The sequence below is a fragment of the Esox lucius genome, chromosome 10 (genome assembly GCF_011004845.1).
Source record: "Esox lucius isolate fEsoLuc1 chromosome 10, fEsoLuc1.pri, whole genome shotgun sequence".
In the NCBI taxonomy this organism is placed as follows: Eukaryota; Metazoa; Chordata; class Actinopteri; order Esociformes; family Esocidae; genus Esox; species Esox lucius.
In genome coordinates, this window is record NC_047578.1 from 9,282,805 (window position 1) to 9,307,994 (window position 25,190).

At 42.7% G+C, this 25,190-nt stretch overlaps 1 protein-coding gene across 2 annotated transcripts; it reads right to left on the reverse strand.

The window, feature by feature from the left end:
• Positions 1–948: 948 nt before the first annotated feature.
• yrk (Yes-related kinase) lies at positions 949–23,856 on the reverse strand. Of its 2 annotated transcripts, none has more exons than XM_029122931.2 (13): positions 23,698–23,856; positions 7,659–7,702; positions 7,156–7,395; positions 6,938–7,040; positions 6,756–6,854; positions 5,963–6,066; positions 5,540–5,689; positions 4,371–4,526; positions 2,311–2,490; positions 2,091–2,167; positions 1,817–1,970; positions 1,586–1,717; positions 949–1,405 (listed from the first exon to the last, which is right to left on the reverse strand). In XM_029122931.2, exons 3-13 carry the CDS (start codon positions 7,373–7,375, stop codon positions 1,197–1,199), a joined length of 1,584 nt encoding a protein of 527 aa, XP_028978764.1. In that variant the 5' UTR covers positions 7,376–7,395; positions 7,659–7,702; positions 23,698–23,856; the 3' UTR covers positions 949–1,196. The 2 variants fall into 2 exon arrangements, with proteins under 2 accessions (XP_028978764.1, XP_019905720.2); XM_020050161.3 differs by lacking the exon at positions 4,371–4,526 and adding an exon at positions 4,728–4,892.
• Positions 23,857–25,190: the final 1,334 nt, after the last annotated feature.

Genomic DNA, 25,190 nt, shown 5'->3' on the forward strand with positions numbered 1-25,190 from the left:
AGGAAAACGGTAAAATGTAAAAAGGTAAAACATTATAATAAAAAATTAAAGAACGAAGAAATTGATAGAAGGGAAGACGGGCAAAGGGGGGCGGACACCCCCTTCTGCACGCGAACACTCCTCAAACCCCGCGGTAACGATACCGAGGTAGAAAGGCGCGGACTAGACGATTCTGGGAGAAAATAACAAAAAATTTCGTCCGTTTTTCTCTCCCAGCTATATCCCTCTTTCTCTCCCTGTCTCTCTCTCTCACACTGCAATCTCGCCTCTCGTTTCTCGCAAGACGTGCCTGGCTGTCAGTCCCATCCGGGGTCCCGTAGTTGGCCTTCAATTCTACCGATAAGCATTATGGGAAGTGTATTTTATATATATATAAAGTTGTCTGGGTGCAATGCCGATGGGGGGGGGGTAGAAGATAGAGGGAGTGTGCTATGAGAGACAGTGCTTTATATGCTTGGATAGATAAAGCAGCAGGGTGATGGGGGGTGTGTGGTTTACAAAAAAGGATAGACGACACAGGTAATCTGGACTAGAACTTTACCACAGGTAGGGTATTGGAACATCTGAGTAAACCCAACAGATACATCATAATACAGTCATTTGGTTGAAATGTGTTTACAGGACGGAGTTGATTCAGAGAAGGTAAACAGGCAGAATATTGCTAGAGATGTCCAAGTCCCCTATACTGCCCCGAAGGGCAATCTGTCTGAACGTTTTGTAATATAGCACCCTGCAGAACAGACCCCAGATGTTACCTCAGTTACATACAGTAGATATACAAGCTTTAAATACAAAATACAAAATCAGGTTTTGTCATACAAAATAATTGGGAGATTTTACAGTAAAAATCCTCTTTCACATTGGGAAAGATGGTTAGGGAGTAGAAAGCATTACAGTGAAGTTGTCCTCATCATCATCTCACACCGACTGAAGATTTCAGACATAAACCCCTAACCCCCCCCCCCCCCCCCGACCCAAACCGGAACCTTCCATGTGGAGGACGGAGCCCTGTTGTCGCTGTAAGACATTAACGCTATTTAGCCACGGCCTCATTATACTGTCCTCTGCTGGGTCTGGCCAGCTGAGCACAGACTGGAAGGAGAGGGGTAACTCTGGGTTTGATTGCTCTGGCCTGACAATATATAACATACATGAAGAGCAGATAAGCTGACAGTAACAGTAGGGCGTGTGCGTGGTCACAGGTTCTCCCCAGGCTGGTACTGCGGCTCGGTAGCAGTGAAGTAATCCTCCAGGAAGCCCTGCAGGTATTCAAAGGTGTGCCTCTCGTCAGCCTCTCTCCTCCAGCACTGCACCATCAGCTCATGGAGGGAGGCGGGGCAGCCTGGAGCGCACGGCATCCTGTATCCCCTCTCCACCTGCTCCAGAACTTCACGGTTGTTCATACCTAGGAAGGGGGAGGGGAGAAGGTGGCGGGGGGGAGGGGGGGGGGGCGGTGGTGAGAGAGACAGAGGTGAAGTGACACTGGACTCCATTCTGGGTGGGTATACAGAGACACATTGAAAGATAGAGGGCGGCGGGCGGGGGGGGACAAGCAGGGAGGTAAAGTTGGACACGCCCCCCCTACCTGGGTATGGTACACGGCCTTTTGTGATGAGCTCAGTGAGCAGGATGCCGAAGCTCCACACGTCGGACTTGATGGTGAAGCGTCCATACAGAGCTGCTTCGGGAGCAGTCCACTTAATGGGGAACTTGGCTCCTGTCAAAACGATGGATCGCTGAATCAAAAAACGAACGAGGCAAATGTATTCGTAAAGCCTGTTTCAGGGCAACGGCTGTACCCAGAATCCCCTCCTACCTTGCCTGGCAGTGTACTCGTTGTCCTCTATGAGTCTGGCCAGACCAAAGTCAGCGATCTTGCACACCAGATTATCACCGACCAGAATGTTGGCGGCTCGAAGATCGCGGTGGATGTAGTTCATACGCTCTATGTACGCCATGCCAGCCGCTATCTACACACACACACACACACACAGAAGGAATGGTCAGTGGAGAACCCGACTCCCAACACACGTGTCTATGTGTCCGACTGTGCTGGACAACCCGGAGAGTGTGTGTGTGTGTGTTGTAACCTGTGCAGCCATGTCCACCAGTTGAGGCAATTTCAGACTCCCACCTTCCCCATCCTTCAGGAAATCCAATAAGCTTCCTGCAATACACAGTTAAATACATTTCTGAAATAAATGAGCCAAAGCATTTTGTGTGTGTGTGTGTGTGTGTGTGTGTGTGTGTGTGTGCGTGTGCTTCCTTTCTTGCGTGTCCGTTCCTGGTCCTTCGTAATCCAGGGGTTACCTTGGCTCATGAACTCAGTGATGATGTAGATGGGCTCTTCAGACACCACAGCATACAGCTGCACTAGTTTGTCATGCCTCAGCCTCTTCATGATTTGAGCCTCTTCCAGGAAGGCCTCTGGGGACATGGTGCCTGGCTTCAGTGTCTTCACCGCTACCTTGGTGGTGCCGTTCCACATACCTGATAACGGACCCACACACACACACACACAAGACACACGCAATGCACACGCACACACGTAGCAACAATCGTAACATTTATTCAATGTGAGAAATACAGTTCTTATAACTGTCGAAGCCTTATAAAAGTAAGATACCAAGCACCCTTCGAAATTTACAAAATACATTAATTATTGGCTGTTATTTTAGGACATGAAAATTCAGTGGAATCCTGACATTGAGTTGGGTCTTCAATGTATTAAATTGAATGTCAAACATTTTTTCTTTCAAACGTACAGGAGACAGAGGTATATAGCATACACAGTTTTACAGTACAGATATGAAGCTGGAAAATGGGGTAATGCTTGGAGGTTGCAGGGGGGGAATAACAGTGGGGGGGCAGAATAATATAAAACTGGTCCAGTAATGGAGTTGGTTACCCCCTGGACAAACAGAACCACTCTGGATGTAATGCAAAACACTACCACACAGTAACATAACTGACTTGGACCGGAGCTCTGACCAACCTGGTTTAATTCAGTGACTGAAACTGTGCCGAAAACGGGGCTTACTGGTGCTGTAGAATTAATGTGGCTGCAGCAAAGGCTTACTGGGACTGAAGCAGGTGTATATACTGGCTGTAGCAGGGGCTTACTGGGACTGTAGAAGAGGCATACTGGGCCTGTGGAAGGGGCTTTTTGGGGCTGTAGAAGGGGCTTACTGGACTCGTAGAAGGGGCTTATTGGGGTGTTGTCGAAGGGGCTTACTGGACCTGTAGAAGAAGCTTATTGGGGCTGAAGCTCTTGGGCCTGAACTCTTAACGGGCCAGAAGACAGATAATAGTTAACTATTACACAATGCAAGCAACTTGTACAGCTTGTTGCATTGTGGACATAAACAAATAATCCATTACAGTAGAACCTCTAAGTGGTTTGGAACCAAACTCAGAGGTTCACTTACAATGGCTGCTAGTCCTGGCTCAAATAGTAATTGCAGTGTAGGGATTATATTTGGGGGGTTGGTTGGGTCTGTCAGTTCACCTCTTGAAAAAATGTTTTGTAAATGTTTGGGTTCTTTTTTGGCATTTTATTCTGTCTTGGATAGGGACTAGAGAGAGAGCTGTAAAGAGAGATGAGAAAGTATCTGCTGAAAGAGTAGCGGTACCAATATACACATTTTATTATGGCTTTATTATAAAGGGCATTCTATTCAACAGTAAAGGTTATGTCTTTATTATAAAGGAATTCTATTCAAATGTAAATTTTATGTCTTTATTGTAAAGTTCAATATCGTAAACTTTTAAATGTAAATATGTCTTTATTATACAGAGTGTCCCATTCAGAAGTAAAATGTACACATGCACCATTACAGAAGGTAAGAAACTGCATCTTTGTGCACCAATTTCTTTACAGAATAAACACAGAGGAAAGCGCTGGATGAGGGAAAATACAGCAAAACACAAACCTACATGAGCAAGAGGAATGGGAAGCATCACAGACACTCGGACAATAACTTCTGGGAGAAAGTTTGGAGCAGTGCTAGTCTATAAAGCCCTGTTTCTATTGGCACTTTAAATTTGGGCCAAATTCAAGCAGGCTTCAATGGAATCCTCACATTTCACAACTGGTCCATTAGAATTCGGGCTGGTTAAAAACGTTACTAAGCAACCAACATCAATGTTGGATGCTGATATGTAGCTGCCTTGTCAGTGCTGTTAGCTAGCACACTGACAACCACTCACCTTCCTATACTGCATATACTATACTGAGACCGAACCACACCAGGAAAGACTCCACAGGGCCAATGGAAATATATGGTAACAGTGGATGAATGTCATCCCTGCCCACGGTATAAAGGCTGACTGACTGATTGGCACATGGATCAACTGATTATCAGGCTCACCCATCCACACGTCTCCGAAGCAGCCCTGGCCCAACTTCCTGTTCAGGGCCAGCGCTTCCCGGGAAATCTCCCAGGCATCCCGCCCCAGCCCCAAGGTGAGGGGGGTGTTATTGGGACAGGGCGTGGTCAGGTAGCAACACAGCCCGTCGTTACTGCCTGGAGAGGGGGAGGGAGAATGGACGGGTGGAAGGGAGAGAGGGGAGAGGTGGGAGAGGGAGGAATGGACGAAGAAGGAATGGGAGAGGAGGGAGAAGAGAGGGAGGGATGGAGGGAGAAGGAAGGGAGGGATGGATGGAGGGAGGGAGAAGGGAGATGAAATGAGATGAAGAAGCATGCAAAGACAAAACTAGTTCCTACCCATCCAGACTTCTCCAAACTGCCCATTGCCCAGCTTCTTAATCAGCTGTAGAGACTCCCTGGGAATCTCCCACACATCCTTGGTCTTCACAGACAGGTCGGCTAGTTTCGGCATGCCACGTCTACAGCTGCCAATCAACCTACAGCACAGACCTGCCGCTCGCTCTGAGGGGGTGAAGAGTGGGTGGAGGAAAGACAAAGAAAGAAACAGAGCCAAAGACAGAGACACAAACCAAGGGAGACAGACGTAAAGACAGAGACATGCAGAGAGGCAGAGACAGACAGACAGACAGATGGAGTAACAGAGAGACAGAAAGATAGAGAGACAGACAGAGAGAGAAGGAGAGAAACAGACAGAAAGAGAGACAGAGAGAGACATATTGATAGGCAGACCGAGAGAGCAGAAAGTGGTATAGAAAAAGAGAGACAAAGGGAAGGAGACAGAAGAGAGGGGGAGATAAATTGCTGAGGCACAAAAGCAACAAATACATATAAAACATACAACAGCAAACAGACAGGAATGCTTTACTTGGATCACCAGCGTCCTCCCATCTTACAGATACGCAGCAGAAACTTAGACACACACAAGGCTAAGTCCACACAGCGCAGTGCAGAGTAGCTGCTATACAACACTGAGCCACCAGAGGGCAGAAATACACAGGAGGAAGAGAGGAAACCAGGTATGTGGTTTTAATACAACAGGCTCGGACATGGATAGAATGGCGACTCCTTTAGCCCTGTGGGGGGCCTTACACCCCCACCCTGAAAGTTATCTATCAGCACATACCTCTGTTTGTGTGTGTGTGTCTCACCTGTGTAGTGCTCCACCAGTTGTTGCACAGTGTCAAACTGGGTGCGTGTTGTGATGTAATATCCTCCACTGTCCAGTTTCCTGATCTTATAATGCTTCACGTGGTCACCTTTATCATCATCCCAGTCACGAATAGACAGAGAGTATGCACCTAGAGGGATGGGGGGAGAAAAGCAGACAGAGAGAGAGAGAGAGAGCGAGAGAGAAGAGACAAACAAAGTAAAAAACATGATATCTGTGTTATCAATCTTAGGATTAAACACATTCATATACATTCTATGCATTTAATCACAAACACTGTGGTTGTGTGTTCCAGTTGCGTGTGAGTGTGTGTGTGTGTGTGTGTGTGCGCGTGTGTGTGTGTGTGTGTGCGTGTGTGTGTGTGTGTGTGCGTGTGTGTGTGTGTGTGTGTGTGTGTGCGTACCCTTGGTCGTCTCACTCTCTCTGATGAGGAATGTTCCTCTGGGGTTCCCTTGTCCAAGAAGCTGTCTCTCTGCGTCCTTCCTCCCCATCTTCCCAAAATACCACCTGGCAACACACACACAAACGCACACATGCACGCGCACACACACACACACACACACATGCCCGCATAAACACGTACAATCACACAGTAACACAAGCAAACACAATTACACACTCAAGAACACATACACGTGAACACACAATTGCACATACACACCCATACATCCACAACGACACACAGATACACACACACACACACACATATAGTGCATGTGTGGCTGATATACTTATCGAGAGACAAGCAATAAATGTAATGCAGTGCATCACCATGACAACCAGCCACCCTGATGTTTGTTGGAGTGAGGAGGTGTTGTGTAGATGATGACGGTAATGAGTGAATGCGTGTGTATGTCTGTGTCTGTATGTGTACGTTTGTGTGTGTGTGTGTGCGTATATTTGTGTGTGTGTATGTATGTATGTGTGTGTGTATGTATGTGTGTAGGTGTGTACATATGTGTGTGTGTGTGTGTGCGTATGTGTGTGTATGCATGTGTATATGGGTGTATGTGTGTAGGTGTGCATGTATGTGTGTGTATGTGCATATGTGTGCATGTGTGTGTATGTGTGTGTGTGTGTGTATGGGTGCGTGTATGTGTGTGTATGTATGTATGTATGTGTGTGTGTGTGTGTATGGGTGCGTGTATGTGTGTGTATGTATGTATGTGTGTGTGTGTGTGTGTGTGTGTGCTCACTCCTCAGCCTGTATCGAGTCCACAGGAGCCACATAGTTACTGGGGATGTATCCGGAGTTCCCGGTGTCCAGGGAGCGAGCTTCCCACCAGTCCCCCTCTCTGAGGAGACACAGACAGTCGTCACATCGGACGGCAGCGGGCCACCGGTCCAAAGCTCTGTGGGTGTGCATCGTGAATCTCACGTGTTGTTGATGATGTGGAATTTCTCCCCCTTCTGGAAGGTCAGGTCATCTTCGGTACGGGCGTCATAGTCGTACAGCGCTATGAAGAGAGTTACACCTCCACCTGCACGCGCACACAACTAGTGGTCACTAAGCATAGGTAGTCCAGACTATTAAAGACCCCAGACAGACACACCGACAGCCCTACAAACTCCCAGGCAGACACTCCCGCACCCTACCTGTAATAACCCCAGCGCGGGGTTGTGAGTTGGTAGTGGGGAAACAGGCGGAACCAAACGGCTTGTTGAAGTCTGGTATCGTGGGGTCAGGGTGATAACGGGGTGTGGCAAATACATTTGACACGCCTCCGTCAGGGCCGTTGCTAGGTGACGGGTCAGATACCTCGGCAACAGACGCCTTGGCTGCTGCCTTCTTCTGTTTACAGTGGACACAGCCCATAATAACCACAGAGACTATCGCTGCAGAGAAAAACGGAAGGGGGGACATTTGTTTTTATTTTTATTTTTCTTGAGAAGTGCAGGAATAGACATAATATGGTAGAATGAGAAAGGTAGAAAGAAATGGGGGGAGGGGAAGGAGAGAGCTAGAGGGAAGAAAGAGAGATACTGAGAGGAAAAGAGAGAGACGGGCCAAAGAGATGGAGAGAGAGAGAGAAAGAATTGAGAAACAGACCAATGGAAGAAATATGCAATATGGAGGGTATAAAAAAAGGGTTTCTCACATCTTGTCTTCCTCTGTCAAATCATCTGTCAATCACCATCACCACTAGAGAGAGACAGATAGAGAGACAGCCAGAGTAAGAGAGCAAAAGAAAGTGTGAGAAACAGACTGGCAGGGAGTCAAAGCGAGATACTTGCTATTTCCCTTTCAGAAGAGACTGTAACCATATAGTATATTTTCTCCACCACAATGTTGGTGTGTGTGCGTGTGTGTCTGTGGTCTGCTGATCGGCTAAAAATGGCTCAGTGAAACTGAAATGAGCGGAGATGTTCATTAGTACCAGTGGTACTTGTAATCGCTCAGTAAAATTGTGCTGACAGGTAGAGTCACAGTAAAGTTCGGGAAGACAGGAGGATACAGTGGGAATGTACTCTGTCCAGTAACAGTGCTTGAATACAGGTCGTTCAATCCAGTCCCCAGACACAAACACAGGATTCATATTTATCCTGCGTCCCAATGAAACTAGACGTTCTACAAAGTATCATCCATTTACTGGAACCTCCATGAATGCAGGTAACTGATGTGAGACTTAGGAAGACCTCAGGGTGCTGGTAACACAGACCTCAGAGCCCAACAGTACAACCCAGGAGAGAATGGATTCAGAAAAAATCTCAGATTTCTGATTCATCTCATAATAACAGCCCGATACTGTAAAACAAACAAAACAAAAAAAACATTCTCCAAACAATTAAAAAAAAAAGAGAGTGAGGGACACAATCCCAATCTATTTAGTTTACAAAAACATTTCACAAAAGCTCCAAACACACAGACATGCAGTCAATACACACTCACACACCCATTATCTATTTGGCAATCGGGAGAGCCACAGGAAGTCAGCCCTGTTACCGTTTCCTGTCCACCCCTGTGATGGCTCCCCCTTTTCCTGAAAACTCAGGACACAGTCCACTCAGTACACACACACACACAATCTTGCTCACCAGCTGCAGTCCCACAGCCCCCCCCCCCCTCACACACACACACACACACACTGCTGTCGTTCTACTACTACTGAGAGAAAAGAGAAATGCCTTCCCTTTGCTAAAGGTGAGTTTTCGATAAGGTGCTACGGTTACAATTAGCAACATGCATAACATAGCGACCAGAGGTGGTAGAAATAACAACACTATCACCCTATTGACCACCATGGTCTCTTCATTAGCTCAACCATTTGAATGTGCTCACTACTCTTCCCATCCATCACACTCACCAGTTCACACCACTTGCTTTCTCACACTTCCTACATTCCAAAGGCAAAATAAAACACACACACAGAGGCAAGGGGGTTGGAGGCGGGCGGGGGGGGGGGATGGGGTGGGGGGGGGGTTTAGTGTGCAGGGCGTCTCTCTGGTCATTGTTCTCCATGAGTTCCTGTTGACCAGATTCTCTCCCTTCATCAACTCCCCCTTTTCTCTCTCACCCGCGCCCTTTCATCCTGTCTCTGTGTTGCCTTCTCTCTCTCTCTCTCTCACCCTCCACTTTCAGTGGATTTGTGCTAGTCACTCTGCCACTCTCTCACTCGCACTCATCACCCTCGCTCTATTCAACCCCTTTTCTCCCTCTTTCTCCCTGCTCTTCTCACCTAGTGAACTCACATTCATGAACAGCTCCTTCCCTATTGTTGGGTTCCTGGGACACTCAACTCTACGAAGGCAAGTTGTTTATGAAATCAAGAGAGAGAGAGAGAGAGAGAGAGAGAGAGAGAGAGAGAGAGAGAGACACACACAGACACACAAACACACAGACACACATACACAAAAACAGACACAAAGACAAACAGACACACAAAGAGACACACAAACAAACGGAGACACACAAATACACAGACACGTGCACAACAGAGCTTGAGTTCTGTTACAGAACTGTGATGCCCCACAGATGCTCAATAGGGTTTAGGTCTGGAGACATTCTTGGCCAGTCCATCACATTTACCCTCAGCTTCTTTAGCAAGGCAGTGGTCGTCTTGGAGGTGTGTTTGGGGTCATTATCATGTTGGAATACTGCCCTGCGGCCCAGTCTCTGAAGGGAGGGGATCATGCTCTGCTTCAGTATGTCACAGTACATGTTGGCATTTATGGTTCCCTCAATAAACTGTAGCTCCCCAGTGCCGGCAGCACTCATGCAGTCCCAGACCATGACACTCCCACCACCATGCTTGACTGTAGGCAAGACACACTTGTCTTTGTACTCCTCACCTGGTTCCCGCCACACACGCTTGATACCATCTGAACCAAATACGTTTATCTTGGTCTCATCAGACCACAGGACATGGTTCCGGTAATCCATGTCCTTAGTCTGCTTGTCTTCAGGAAACTGTTTGCGGGCTTTCTTGTGCATCATCTTTAGAAGAGGCTTCCTTCTGGGACGACAGTCAGTGTGCGGCATATGGTCTGAGCACTGACAGGCTGACCCCCCACCCTTCAACCTCTGCAGCAATGCTGGCAGCACTCAAATGTTTATTTCCCAAAGACAACCTCTGGATATGACGCTGAGCACGTGCATTCAACTATTTTGGTCGACCAAGGCGAGGCCTGAGTGTCTGAGTGGAACCTGTCCTGTTAAACCGCTGTATGGTCTTGGCCACCGTGCTGCAGCTCAGGGCCTTGGCAATCTTCTTATAGCCTAGGCCATCTTTATGTAGAGCAACAATTCTTTTTTTCAGATCCTCAGAGAGTTCTTTGCCATGAGGTGCCATGTTGAACTACCAGTGACCAGTATGAGGGAGTGTGAGAGCGATAACCCCAGATTTAACACACCTTCTCCCCATTCACACCTGAGACCTTGTAACACTAACGAGTCACATGACACTGGGGAGGGAAAATGGCTAATTGTGCCTAATTTTGACATTTTCACTTAGGGGGTGTACTGTTGCCGGGGGTTTAGACACTAATGGCTGTGTGTTGTGTTATTTTGAGGGGACAGCAAATTTACACTGTTATACAAGCTATACACTCACTACTTTACATTGTAGCAAAATGTCATTCCCTCAGTGTGAAAAATGTGAATAGATATCATCAAATATTTGCAATGGCTATATATATAAATATATGTGTGTATATATATATATATATATATATATATATATATATATATATATTACTAAATAATAAGAATTTCACATGACATTACTTGCCAAATAGCCAGTCATGATTTATGACAAATATATTGTAGGGTAATTAACCTTGTTGTCTGACAGCTTGTTGTTTCACCATGTGCAGTTCATTCAGATTAAAATGGTTGGCTGAGGCATGTCTACCTGATTTCAAAGTAACCTAGCCAAAATACGCAATCGAAAGTCATGATTTTTTTAAATATCAATCAAATCTATTTATAAAACCCTTTTTACAACAGCAGTTGTCACAAAGTGCTTTACAGAGACACCTGGCCTTAAACCCCAAGGAGCAAACAACAGTAGTGTTGAATTTCAGTGGCTAGGAAAAACTCCCTAAGAAGGTCGAATTTTAGGAAGAAACCTAGAGAGGACCCAGGCTCAGAGGGGTGACCGGTCCTCTTCTGGCTGTGCCGGGTGAGATATTAAGAGTCTAAATGGAATAATAAATACATTTCTCTGGGCTAAATCCAGAGTCTATTTGATTTTAGACTAGGTCAGAAGTATGACCAGGTGGGGACCAGGACCTCATCTCCTCCTAAAATTTTAAACTGGAGGAGACTGAGAAAAGGTAGTAGTGCAATACATTCAATCACAGGCAATTACCAGCCTTCTTTTCTGTCACAGTTCGCAAACCATGGTATCTTAAGATAACCTCTTCTTTCTGAAGGTCTAAGGGATATTCCTGTCATATAAAACCTCTTACACGTCCGGTGTGCTTTGAGGCAGGTGTTTTGTCACTAGACGCATTTTAGAACATTTGCATGAAGTGTACTGCCGTTTGAGCATTTTTTGTGCTTGTCATGAAAAGAAGAGTTTATCGGCATTTAAACAGAACAAAGAAAAAGTCAAAGTAAAACACCGGCCAAATGATTCATGTAAACTTGAGAAAAAGATAATCCAACAAAAAAGTATTATTCTCCCAAAGCAAAACAAACGCATGACAGCCCTGCTTCATTTTCTACCAGGAAGTGGTTTCTAGTGTCATACAACCCATTACAATGCAATGTAGAGTGACTTCTTTAACACACAGTTGTACAGACTGAAACAAAGTTATTGTGATGGTTGGGTGCCAGTAAACTCATTTGAGGCAGAAGGTCAAAGAACTCATTCCTACAAGGATTCCCATACAAATTGCAATATGAACTAGTTGAGCAAGCAGTGTGACAAGACTAAGAATGGTACTTGATGTGCTTTGGAGAATGCATATCTTGACATCAACTTTCCTGAGGCCACTGAAACCAAACAGCACCTTAATTACAAACTGGATATCATGAAATTGCTGAGAAAACAGAAATGAAAAATATTAAATGTAGGCCTGCTACACCTAGGCCACTGTTGGCTACATCATAGAAATTGAACACTAGATCTGTAAGAAAATATAATGTGACTAGTTCAGTTAGTTTTGTTGGAATAGCTCTCTGATAGTTCTACATAATGCTCCAAGTCAGCCTTAAAACTGCAATTTGAAGGGGGAAGTACAGCTTCAGTGCTGCTTGTGAAATGTGTGCCAGAAATTGTACGTATTTCTCACAAGACCAGAAATTTGATCAGTGGCCAAAAAATATCAAAGTGAACATTGGTCAGCAAGACACCCAGAGCAGACTGACTAGCGACTAGCCCACAGCCATGACGGAGAGAAAGATTTAACAAAGACTGGATACATCACTCTGGTACAGGACCGGGTGAATATTGTGAACTTGTGAGATTGTGCACAGTTTTATTATTAATGGGGCCAAAATGTCCAAGACAAATAAACAAGACAAACCCATTTTTCCATGTTCTCCATTTAAAAGATATTCGGTCCCAGGTTAAAGGTAAACTTTACAACTGAGTTAAGGGTTTAGGTTATGTGTGTGCAATTTGTATTCGTGAGTGTTGACTCGATAGCCATTGAAATGTTTTAACAAAACATTTCAATTCTGTATGCCCTTTCTGTGTGAATGTTAGATACAGTTTTTAGAAGCATTGTCAAAGATAAAGTAAATCCGGATTAGGCTTGACTAAATTCAACCGCTGCTTGAGTTCCCCTTTGCTCTCTACAAAACAGAGACCCCCCCCCCCCTTATCTTCCCTTAATAAACACAAAATTGCATGTATCCTTCGTCAATGCGTTTCTTTTAAGATTTTCGTGTTTTAAAAGCTAAAAAAATTGTGTCTATCATGTTAGGCTAGATGGGCAATTACCAGAATCGTTTTAATTTTAAAAAAAATACCGAAATGCGAAATATATCGGATCTGCCTGCGTTTACACAACGAGACAAATTCTAACTATTTTCTATTATTGGCACAATAGCTGAACGGTCAAAATACCAACAATTGGATCAGAACTCTGCCGCCGGTGCAAACTCTTTTGAAAAAAAGTATAAATAAAAATGACTCCGTCTTCAATGTGATCAATTGTCTATCTAACCCTTCCGAACCGGGAGGAAGCAGGCTAGTCTAGCCTGTGACAACGGATCGTGGAGTGAACAAATTACGTTTGTCAACTCCATAATAATTCCATCATAAGAACATTGCACAACTGTGAAACCGTAATTTCATGAATTCAGAGAGACATCTGTTACCAAACTATGAAACAAGTATTACAGTAGCCTATTATTAGGCCTGTCTAGGCCACATCTTCCTCCGTGGGAAATGTTAGCGTTCGATTTGCTAATTTTCAAGTTCTAAACGTTTGCCATATGAACAGGACACACCAGAGTTGGACCCGGTTAGACCACTCAACATAATGCCTACTCCACCAAGACTAAATAGGCATAGGCTACTCAAAAATAAGGGCAATAATGTATGCCGATGACACGCAACAATGCTAAATAAAGATTTCATTGCAAATAGAAAGGCACATGTAAAGTTTATGATGACAGGTAATAACAGGTAAAATAATGTTGCTATAATGTTATTTAAAACAACTGATAGGAAAATACAGTACGAAATGAATTTGGACAGTTAAATACACTGGTTGGTTGGTAAACTGACCGCCCCTATGGTGTGCCAGGGAGGATATTTTTAAGCTAATTATGCTTTAGGGGATTTTCTACTTTTTACTTTGAAATTTGTATTTTGAGGAAGAATATTTCTACTGCATATGTCATGCTGGGTAGAAGATAATGAAACGCTCTCACTGAGTGTTGCGTAACTACCGCCTGTCTTCTCTGGGTAACCAGATCAGCCTGTGAAAACCCGTCTCGGCACACAGGCTTTTTGCTCACAGACCCGGCACCTTGTAAAAAGGATGCAAAAGTCTCTGGCCAGCATTTATCTGGGCAGCAAGTGGATTTGCTAATGAAAACACGGTTTAACATAAACGTTAATAAAATAAAACGTCAGAGCCATAGGTTGATAGGTATGTTAATGACATAGCTAAACCCTCCTGGCTTTGTCTCTTATACTGTAGCCCTTTCACACAGAGACTGAAATGCCACCAGCTTGACACTGCTATTAATTAAATGGTGAAGGTGGTTGCCCATTTTACACGTCTTTTCATGTCATTCCGACTTCTCCCGTCTGAAATCCCATCTACCACAATACACAGTTGTGCTCATAAGTTTGCATAGCCTGGCAGAAATTGGGAACATTTGGGATTGTTTTTGGGAAATATGACTGATCATGGAAAAAATAAATAAAAATGATTTAAGGATTGTGATCATATGAAGCCATTTATTATCACACAGTTGTTTGGCTCCTTTTTAAATCACAATGATAACAGAAATCACCTAAATGGCCCTGATCAAAAGTTTACATACCCTTGAATCTTTGGCCTTGTTACAGACACACAAGGTGAAACACACAGGTTAAAATGGCAATTAAAGGTTAATTTCCCACCCCTGTGGCATTTTAAATTATAATTAGTGTCTGTGTATAAATAGTCAATGAGTTTTTTAGCTCTCACATGGATGCACTGAGCAGGCTAGATACTGAGCCATGGGGAGCAGAAACGAACTGTCAAAATACCTGCATAACAAAGTTTATAAACATAACATATTTTCTAGCAAGGTTTATAAACATAATCGCTATGTTTGGAGAGGGGTCAACAAGGCCTATAGTGAACAGAATACCATCCCCACTGTGAAGCATGGTAATGGCTCATTGATGTTTTTGGGGGGTGAGAGCTAAAGGCACGGGAATCTTGTGAAAATTGATGGCAAGATTATGTAGCATGATATCAGAAAATACTGGCAGGCAATTTGCCTTCTTCTGCACGAAAGCTGGGAATGGGATGCTCTTGGACATTCCAGCACGACAATGACCCTAAGCACAAGGCTAAGTTGGCCCTCCAGTGGTTACAGCAGAAAAAGATGAACATTCTGGAGTGGCCATCACAGTCTCCAGACCTTAATATCATCGAGCCACTCTGGGGAGATCTCAAACGTGCGGTTCATGCAAGAAGACTCAAGACTTTGCATGACCTGAAGGCATTTTGCCAGGACAAATGGGCAGCTATGCCACCTGCAAGAATTTGGGGCCTCATACACAACTATTACAAAAGACTGCATGCTGTCATTGATGCTAAAGGGGACAATACACAGTATTAAGAACTAGGGGTATGCAGACTTTTAAACAGGGCTCATTTAATTTTTTTATTTGTTGCCATGTTTTGTTTTATGATTGTGCCAGTCTGTTATGACCTACAGTTGAATATGAATCCCATAAGAAATAAAAGAAATGTGTTTTGCCTGGTCACTCATTTTTTCTTTAAAGATGGTACATATATTACCAATTCGCCAAGGGTATGCAAACTTTTGAGCAAAACTGTATGTGTAGATTGCCCATGATACCAACATTGCAGTGAACTTTATTCGGTATATGACGACCATATAAAAAGTTGCTGATTTCAATCCTGAAACAATACCGAAAAACAATCCCATATTCTCTGTGTGAAAGGAGTATAGAGGCCTATTTGCATTACGAGTGAAAATAGACCTATCATAGTTCCAATAATAATTTCCGCAGCATTAGAATTTCAACTAGTATGTTCGCGGTGTAATGCAGGGTCGTGGGACTGAGGGAAAAACAAGCAATATGCGTGCAAACAGCACAAAACGTTGACACTGTTGTCTTTACACTTGCAAACCTCTAGGTGTTCAATCAAAAATGTGGCGCGCTATCTCAGAAGGCGGCGTCTCAAGCTGTATGTTTACACAACGAATTGGCCAAGCGTCCTGAGTCTTCTTCGATACTTCTTGGAAAATGTTGCATAATGTAAATAGGCCCAAGTGTCTGTGTTCTAGGATGTTGTTTTTCTCTTTTATTCCTGTGCCAGGGCCGGCCCAGGATGTTCTGCCGCCCTAGGCGGGACAAAAAATGCCGCCCCCGATACCCCCACCCACCAACCCACACATACTCACACAGACATTTCTAATTTTTCTTGTTTGCAACACTGTTTGAAAATAATTGCAGCATATGTAATCCGTGTAGGTTTCACAACCAACATCAACCATGGCACTTACAAAACTTACCTTGCCACCCCGACAGAGACTCTACTAACACAGGAAAATGTACGCTTCAACTTCTGTATAACCCAACAACAGCCGTCTGTCCCTAAAGGAGGTTTAAACAAACATCTTGTGTTTTCAGAAAGAGAAACGCTCAAATTATAAGGGACAGAATATCCCCATTAATAATATAATATTACCTCCTCGAATATTATAGACAGCAGCTCAACTTCGGAATATCAGAGAAAAGTCTATATATCCTGTATGCATCGGAGTCAAGCCTTTTGAGGGCATTTTAAAGCGTGTTAGATATACCTTTTGCCCTTTTCTTTAACAGAGGGAATTTGATATCCTCACTCAATTCGAGCCCTGGTTTTAATCAAACACACCAAGCCCTTCCCCAGGAACAGAGGTATTTAATCAGTGCAACAGAAAGTATTGGAGTACTTGGCTATACTGACATCTATGGATAGCAGAATTGTGTCAGGTAGGCGTACCACTTATTTTTTGGAATAGAAAGATATATTCTCCAATTATATACGTAATTCTATGATTATGCCAACCGAAAATGTTGGTGCACGCACATATGGGAGGTCCCTTACCAGGCAAAAGAGAATTTAACTTTAACCCCTGCATCAGAGTTCCAATGTTGCTAATACTTAGAATTTCTTATTAATAATATGCTGCCTGTTTTCCTACATGGCACAATCCCATAACTGTTACAAATACAATAAAAACAGCACTATTATATAACATATTTAACGTATATTTTAATATTCCCATAGAATATCCCCGTAAAAAAGTTTCAGTTTCAGCATTTATTTATTTAGTCTCCGCCCATAGAGTGGCCTCTAGCTACCAAGGATAGTGGGATTGAACTACGGGAGAAGCGCGAATGGGATGAGAGCGGGAACTACAGCAACGCTAAGGGCTGGCGGCTGGGGTGCCGTCGACGGCTGCTGAACAGGGGCGCCCGAGGGCGTCAGCCAATTGCCACGCTGGAGGGATGCAGCCAGCTGTCAAAAGGCCGCCTCATATTCAGTGCCGTCCTAGGTGGCTGCCTAATCTTGCCTAATGGGAGGGCTGGTCCCGCCGAAGGCAGGCATGTATTTAGCACGTTATTTTTAGAATTTCAATCTCCATAAACTCAAGTTGTTCCTGTTTTATTCTATGCCCTTTAAAAATATATAATGTATCTCCAATTTTGGTTGCAAATTTCATATTATTGTACATTCTTCATCATATTTTGTTTTATCCACAACACTTAAAATTAAAGGAAATGCCTTAATGCCAACTTTTTGTGATGTTTGAAATTTAGGACTTGCTCTAGATATTGTGTTTCTTCACAGAGAAAGGCCAGTAAATCTCATGCACAAGTGGCTGTTGACACAAACGCCACCATAATATCTGTCTGGGTCAAATTGGCCACCATTTATAATTTGTTTTCCTTGATTCTGGATTTCAGATAAATAGCTTACATAAATGTATTGCAGTCATCTGTGGTCTGTGTATTTATAATTTTGTTTAATATTCCATCCGTACCTCAAGATATTTTTGGTTTTGGTACTTTCTCTGTCTCTGTCACTCTGTCTCTCAGACTCTATCTCTCTTCTCACTGCCCCCCAAAGGTCTGCACATCCATAATTTCACAAGGAGGAGGGTTGGACACATGATCTAGAGACAGCCCTTCTCCCTAGAATAAGGTTGTTGGTTCAAATCCCACTCAGGCTAATCACACCTACTGACAGGTGAGAAATGAATGGAAAAACCTGAATAGATGAGTGGAGGATCATAATGAATGCAGAGGCTTCCATGCAGGTGTACTGCTTGTTACACTTAAGTAATTATTATCATGTTCTGTGGTATTTAGATCAATTCTGAACTGGATTAGTTGACCTTGATTCTGGATCAAGACGGCAAGCGGAAATGATCCAAGTGACTTTGAAAGAGGATTCATTGTTGGGCCACAGATGGCTCCGAATGGTTTGATGAGTATGAACATGATGTGAATCATATGCTATGTCCTTCGCATACATTTTGCCTTTGGCACACATTTTTTGGACGTAACGAGGGAACTTTTTCAACACATATTCAGGATGCAAAACTCAAGCCAGATACACACAGATACGAACACACCACCCTCATTCATCACACTCACAAACATCCAAACATAGAAACACACCCTTTCCTGCCCCATCTACTAGAGATAAACTACTCCCAGTGGGGAATTAGCACACACAAACACACACACACAGGACATGTTGGTGAGTATACAGTATATAGCCCCCCCCCCCCCCCCCCCAGTAACCAGGAAACACCACAGGATGCAGTGCGTGAGTGCATCAGAGTGATAGGACACTGGGAAGTGAGCTGTCACTGAGACCTACAATTCCTTTTAGAAGCAAAACCTTGACTGTAGTGAAAGAAAGACACTACTGGGGACATACAGGGAAGAGAGAAGGACACAAAGACTGAAAGAAGGGTAGTGAGAGTTACAGTGAGACGTGGGTGGGGGAGAGGGAGATGGGGGTGGTGGGGTGGGGGAGGAGGAATGGAAAGGTTCTGGAAAGTCAGGTGTCTCTGGCACATGGGCTTCCTGTTTCCACGTGGTGAAATCACATCCTCTTCCAGAGAGAATCGGGGAGGAAAGGAAAAGCAGCGTGGAGGTTTTCAATGTTGGTCAGACAAACTAATGGAAAAAGAATTTTGGAAAGTTAAAGACTGAGAGTCAGGATGTCCAGAGTGTGGTTAAGGTTGATGTTGGAATAAGGTTGGGTTAACACTGATATAAGGTTGGAATAAGGTTGTGGATTCATCCTCAGTGGTAGCTCAGCTGTTTTTTGTAGGCAAGCTGAATTCACAGACCAGGAGTTCAGCCACACCCACTTCCTTCCACAAGGCCCAGGGGCAAAAAGGCAGGAAGTGACCTCGTAGAGGAACAGGAAGTGATGGAGACCGGACTCAGAAACACAAATTATTCTTGGATATTTGAACACCGATTAGAATTCAAAACCCTCAAGTTATTTTATTTAACAAAATATATATTTAAATCACATTATGTGCAACATTGCTCCATAACTTAGCTAACAAACATTGGCTGAAAAGACGGATTATAGTACATAAGCGGCTAGATTTGTAGCTCATTTGTTGAAGTCAGCTAGATAAAATAAATGTTAATAATTGTTCTTCTCTAAAGTATTACTGAAGAATGAAAAGTGATACCAGTGTCCAATGTATATTTGGCATTGTCACCAAGTGTCTGCTGCACAAATAATATATCAGCACCGCATCATGTTAAGTGGCATGATTTTTAAGAACTGGTCCCTGGTCAGATGGCTGACTTATTGGAATCTATGAAATCACATCACACTCTCATTTCAATATTTATTTCATTAAAAGTAAAAATTTGTCAAATAAAATAATAACAATAATAACATAAAATTTGAAACAACAACAAAATTATAACAGTGAATAGGAATACAATAATAATATATTGGCTGAACACAAACTACTATTATAACTACTAAAATGAATCCTACCACCAGTGCTAAATAAACCAAAACCCTAGTTATTGCTACAATTATCAATACAACTAATAACATTATAACCACTAATACCAATACCTATTAATATCTATTAACCACTAAGATTACTTACACTAAGACTACTATTACCATTATCACTACTCTCATTATAACCAGTAATATTACTTACACTAATACTTACATTACCATTACCACTACTATCATTATAACCATTAATATTACTGTACTTACACTAATACTTACATTACCATTATCACTACTCTCATTATAACCAGTAATATTACTTACACTAATACTTACATTAACATTACCCTTACTATCATTACAACCACTAATATTACTTACACTAATACCTACATTACCATTATCAATACTATCATTATAACCATTAATATTACTGTACTTACACTAATACTTACATTACCATTATCACTACTCTCATTATAACCAGTAATATTACTTACACTAATACTTACATTACCATTACCACTACTATCATTATAACCATTAATATTACTGTACTTACACTAATACTTACATTACCATTATCACTACTCTCATTATAACCAGTAATATTACTTACACTAATACTTACATTAACATTACCCTTACTATCATTACAACCACTAATATTACTTACACTAATACCTACATTACCATTATCAATACTCTCATTATAACCAGTAATATTACTTACACTTATACTTACATTACCCCTACTATCATTACAACCACTAATATTACTTACACTAATACATATATTACCATTATCAATACTCTCATTATAACCAGTAATATAACTTACACTTATACTTACATTAACATTACCCCTACTATCATTACAATCACTAACATCTACTTACACCAGTAATCACTTCTATCAACACCATAATCTGCATGACAGCCACAATCTTCCTCATGAAACTTATTATTACCATAAGGCTTACGACATCCAACAGTTGTAGCAATACTGTAATCACGATAGCAACGGCACTAGCAAGTGTTACTTATGTATAGAGACATAGTTACTAAGTGACCCCTCGTGCTATGGCAGGCTAATACATATTTTGCTGCAACATGTGCCTGTCATACACTGACCACACATGCTCCTCTGCGGGTAGCAGTGTTGTTTTATGTTTTCATTTTTCTACCCACTCGCTCGCAGCACTTGGCATATGCAGAAGGCCAGAAAACATGATATGAGTAGCCTACTAAGGAGGGCAAACCTCCAGCCTACCAACTAATGCTGTGTACGCTACACAGCTTCCAAAAGCTTGACACCACTGTGCTCCACATGCTCAACGACAGCCTTTCCTGTATTTTTTTTCTTTCTTGCCAGTGTGGTGTTGCTCACACACAGTAAAGAGCGCCGCAGATGGGAGACGGGGACGGGTTTCGCACGAAAAAAACAACAGCCCTATGATCTGATTATAGGGTATAGGTATGGTTCCTATAATGAGCGTGTCTCAAAGCAGCCATCGGACGTTTTAGTCAGACATTCACGCTTGTCGTGCAGAGCTGTCATGCAAACGCGTACTTGAGTAGTAGGTTGCCATCTTCGCAGCAGCTCCAGTCTACATAATATGTACACCGTCTGGGTGACACCACACCATCGTCATCTCGCTGGCCATCTTCTCGGGCGATCCGTCAGTACAACAGAAGAAGGCACCAGTGTTCTCACATGTTAATGGATGGTACCAATAAAATCAACCCCCGTTCGGATAACGTGGTTGTCTGGGGATGCCTCAATCGTTAACCCTCAGATTGTGTCTCCGACCCGCTCGCGGAAAAGCGACAGCTTTTCTGTGATCTCGAAAAACGGGTCTGCAAGCCAAAAACTATTGTTTACACCGGCCTTAACTGGAGACCTCTCTAGCCTACCAACTAATGCATAGCCTACTCAAAATAAGGCTTATCTGAATTGTCTACCAACTAACGAGAGAGATTATCTCTAAACTACCAAATAACACGAGGGATAAACTGTAGCCTACTAACTAACCTGAGGGAACCAGTTATGAAAGTGGAATCCCCTGTTTCCACTTTGAAGAGTGTCACTGTGCTCTCTCTAAATGACAGCCTATTCTCCTTATTGAGCACTTAACTCGTTTTGTTTAGAGCCCTAATATTATACAGCAGTGTACACTATGTGGATCTTGCCTGAAGTAATTTAGCAAGTAAGCCTATAGCTAGGAACAGTGCCGGTGTTTGTGATTTCAGGGCCCTAGGCAGAGACTGGTTGGGGGCCCTAGGCAGAGACTGGTTGGGGGCCCAACATCTATTTTTTTACCTTGTCCTTATCAAAGCCACACCGGCAACATTTTGAACATACCTTCTTTATTGTTGAATGGAACTGCCACTTCCAAAGACACTTGCATTGCTGCCCCTTTCAGTAGAGTAAATCAATTGCTTTAAAAATAATTGTCTGAACTGCCTTATAAGCTACTGCCTTATAAGCTATGACTACAATGTAGCATAAAGCACTTAGACACTTTGTTCAAGTGTACAGTTTCTTAATCATGATCAATCAAGTGCTTTCATATAGGCCCACCTTCCTTTTCTCACTCTGCTGCACATTCCCTTGTCTGTTTGCTGGGAGGGCCACATATACCTGGATCAGACCTTATCTTCTGTGTCACTACACAGTCAGAGGTTTCTTGGGGAGCCAGGTGAAGGTAAACACCAACATTGCTCATTTGTGATCAGTAGCACTGTCGCCATAACCATCATAATCAACAGTGGTATCATTAAAATCAAAATGTGTGATGTTAGAAGAATGACCTGATGGAAATGAATCAATGTCTTCTTAACCTCTGGCTGGTGGTTCGTGATGGTCCAGGTCAGGGAAAGAGCTTTCTTATGTGACTTTTAAACAATCATATTCAGTAATAGCCGCAGTCGCTAAGCTACTACTGTTATGGACACTCAGGCTATTTTCCTCCTTTCTTCTTTTTTCAGCCCCACTCACATACGAGAATATCCTATTTTCTAAATGTTGCTGTCCATCTCTTGTGTAGTGTAGCAGGCTCAGGCTGACTGAGTATGCTACCTAACCTGCAGTGAGAAACCACATAGGACAAACCATTTGACTAAGAGAGGGGGGTTCTGTCTCAAACATAAATAAGGTATTGGAAGGCATGATTTGATTTGAGTATAATTTTGAGTAACACGATCAGATCTTAAAACAAAATATTTATATAAAAACCTATGTATTATTATATTTTTGACAGTTTATTTCAGTTTGAATTTTCAATGGGCCCAAGGCCTCCTGGGGTCATAGGCGGCTGCCAACATTGCCTAATGGTCGCGGCATCCACTGCCTAGGAATAGACTAGGACTTCATCCAATCTAGGGTTCCGTTATTGCGCTGTAATTTCATTTCAAAATAACTGACTTGACAGTATCAGTGTGAAAGAGGGGAAGTTTTGCTGAGGTCGTTCTGTGCACATATGCACTGACGCATTTGTCGCAGCATTTCACGCGCCACTGGCCAAACTTCCTTTTATAAAAAGTTACTCAACAAGCAGCAGTAACAAAATAGTCAGGGTTTCAGAAAATGTGGTTAAATGTGGTAAAAGACAGAGGAATTGTTGAATACAAGTGCAAGAAAAGTGCCCGTGGTTTTGTCTCTTGCCAACCCCCGTGAGAAGTTGATAGCGAAACCATGAATAGCCCATAGGCTAGTGAAGGATATGACTAACGTTTCACATTTACGAGATCGAGAGACCGATGCCAATTTCATTCTGCGCCCACAACAGCGTATATCAATACCTTTGTCATCCTCAGCAGAGAAATAGGGGGAAAGTAGTCAACATACACAAGCATTGTCCTATACTTTACAATGCTCCACACTGACCTTTTAACTAAAAAACATTCACACACTACTGTTTCAGTGAAGTTGAAACTTGCATTCCGACAAACCCAAATAAAGTCGCAAACACACACGAACTGGCTCACCTAAGAACACGATGGGTCGCCCGTTATTCCCGCGGGCGTGAGGAGAAAGGTGTGAACAGCACAGGGAGGTATAAAGTTCCAGGCCCACCAGACAGAACGGGATGGTGAATCGCGGATTGCTGGGAGACAGCTGAGCTGAGCGCTTTACTTGGGATATATGAACGCGCAGCGCGCTCTCTCTGTCCGGAAGGGTTGACTCGCTGACTGCCTGATGCCCACACCAGAGCGCGCATCCTCGCGGCTGCTAGGCAGTGGACATTCGATTTTATTAACGTGATTCGTGGAGAAATAGTTTAAATTCAATCTCCACCGATTTGACAAAATCTGGAACCTGTAGGCTATACGAACACAGCCGACTTTTGGAATAGAAATGACCCAGTTGGGTAGCTCGAAGTTTGTCAAACTTTGTTGTGCCAAATATTGGCCATCACATTTTCCTTTTGTTAAAAAACGATATGTAGGCCTATATAAAATGTACTTTTTGTTTATAATTTCTGCATAATGTCTACAGCTGACATTTTTTGTTATTTAATAAAATGCGTTTTTTAGGAAATTATGATTATCAAGTACAGAAGCAAAACGAGCAAAACACAATAAACAGTTGCCAGGGGTACAAGGATACAGCAAAGAATAAGACAAACAAAATAAATAACAAATAATATATAGGCCCAACAATACAGAAGCTATAAGGTGCAATAAGCATTTACAAATAACAATATTAAGAGCAGTACAACATTTTGCTATCAGTATTCTGTTGCTATCAGTTTCCAGTACACTGTCGCGTTGTAAACCTTCAAAATAAAAGCGCTCAGTTCAATTCTTTGAAATGTGTATAATTCATTACAAAGTTAGTGAAATTTAAACAAAGACAATAATGTTTATGATGTATTTTAAAGCAAATGCAAGAAGTAATTATTGAAAAAAATACAGATATGTTTAAAAATAATAGGGCTAGGGTGGCCAATAAACTGAAAAAGTGAAGTGATACATGGAATTCGAGAAATATTCAGTAGGGTATGTACTCTCTTTTCCTGACTACAGAAATATAACCCACCTACTCCATTGGCCCAAATGCAATGCACTTTATAGGGTGACATGGCGCCCCTAGGATAAGACATCCCCCCATGTAACTCCCACAAAAAACACAAAATATCCCCATTCTTTCTTTCAACACCTCCTCTGGCTGCCACTATTCTTAACCAACTACAAATTTCCTCTGTGTCATCACACCTTCTCAGCTAACTTTTAAAAATGTTTTCTTCTGGGATTTATAATATTGCCTTATTTAAACGATAATAATTTTTGTTTATCTGTATACAATGACAATTGTAAGTGGTGTATAAAAACAGGGCCAATTCTTAAAAACCCTTAGGCGTTATCTTTTATTGAGATAAGATTCCCTTGGGGGCAACTAACCCCATGGGGGCATCTTACCCCAGGTGCCCGGAAAAAAAGGCCCCTTTCCTAAAAGATACATTTGATTAAATACAAAT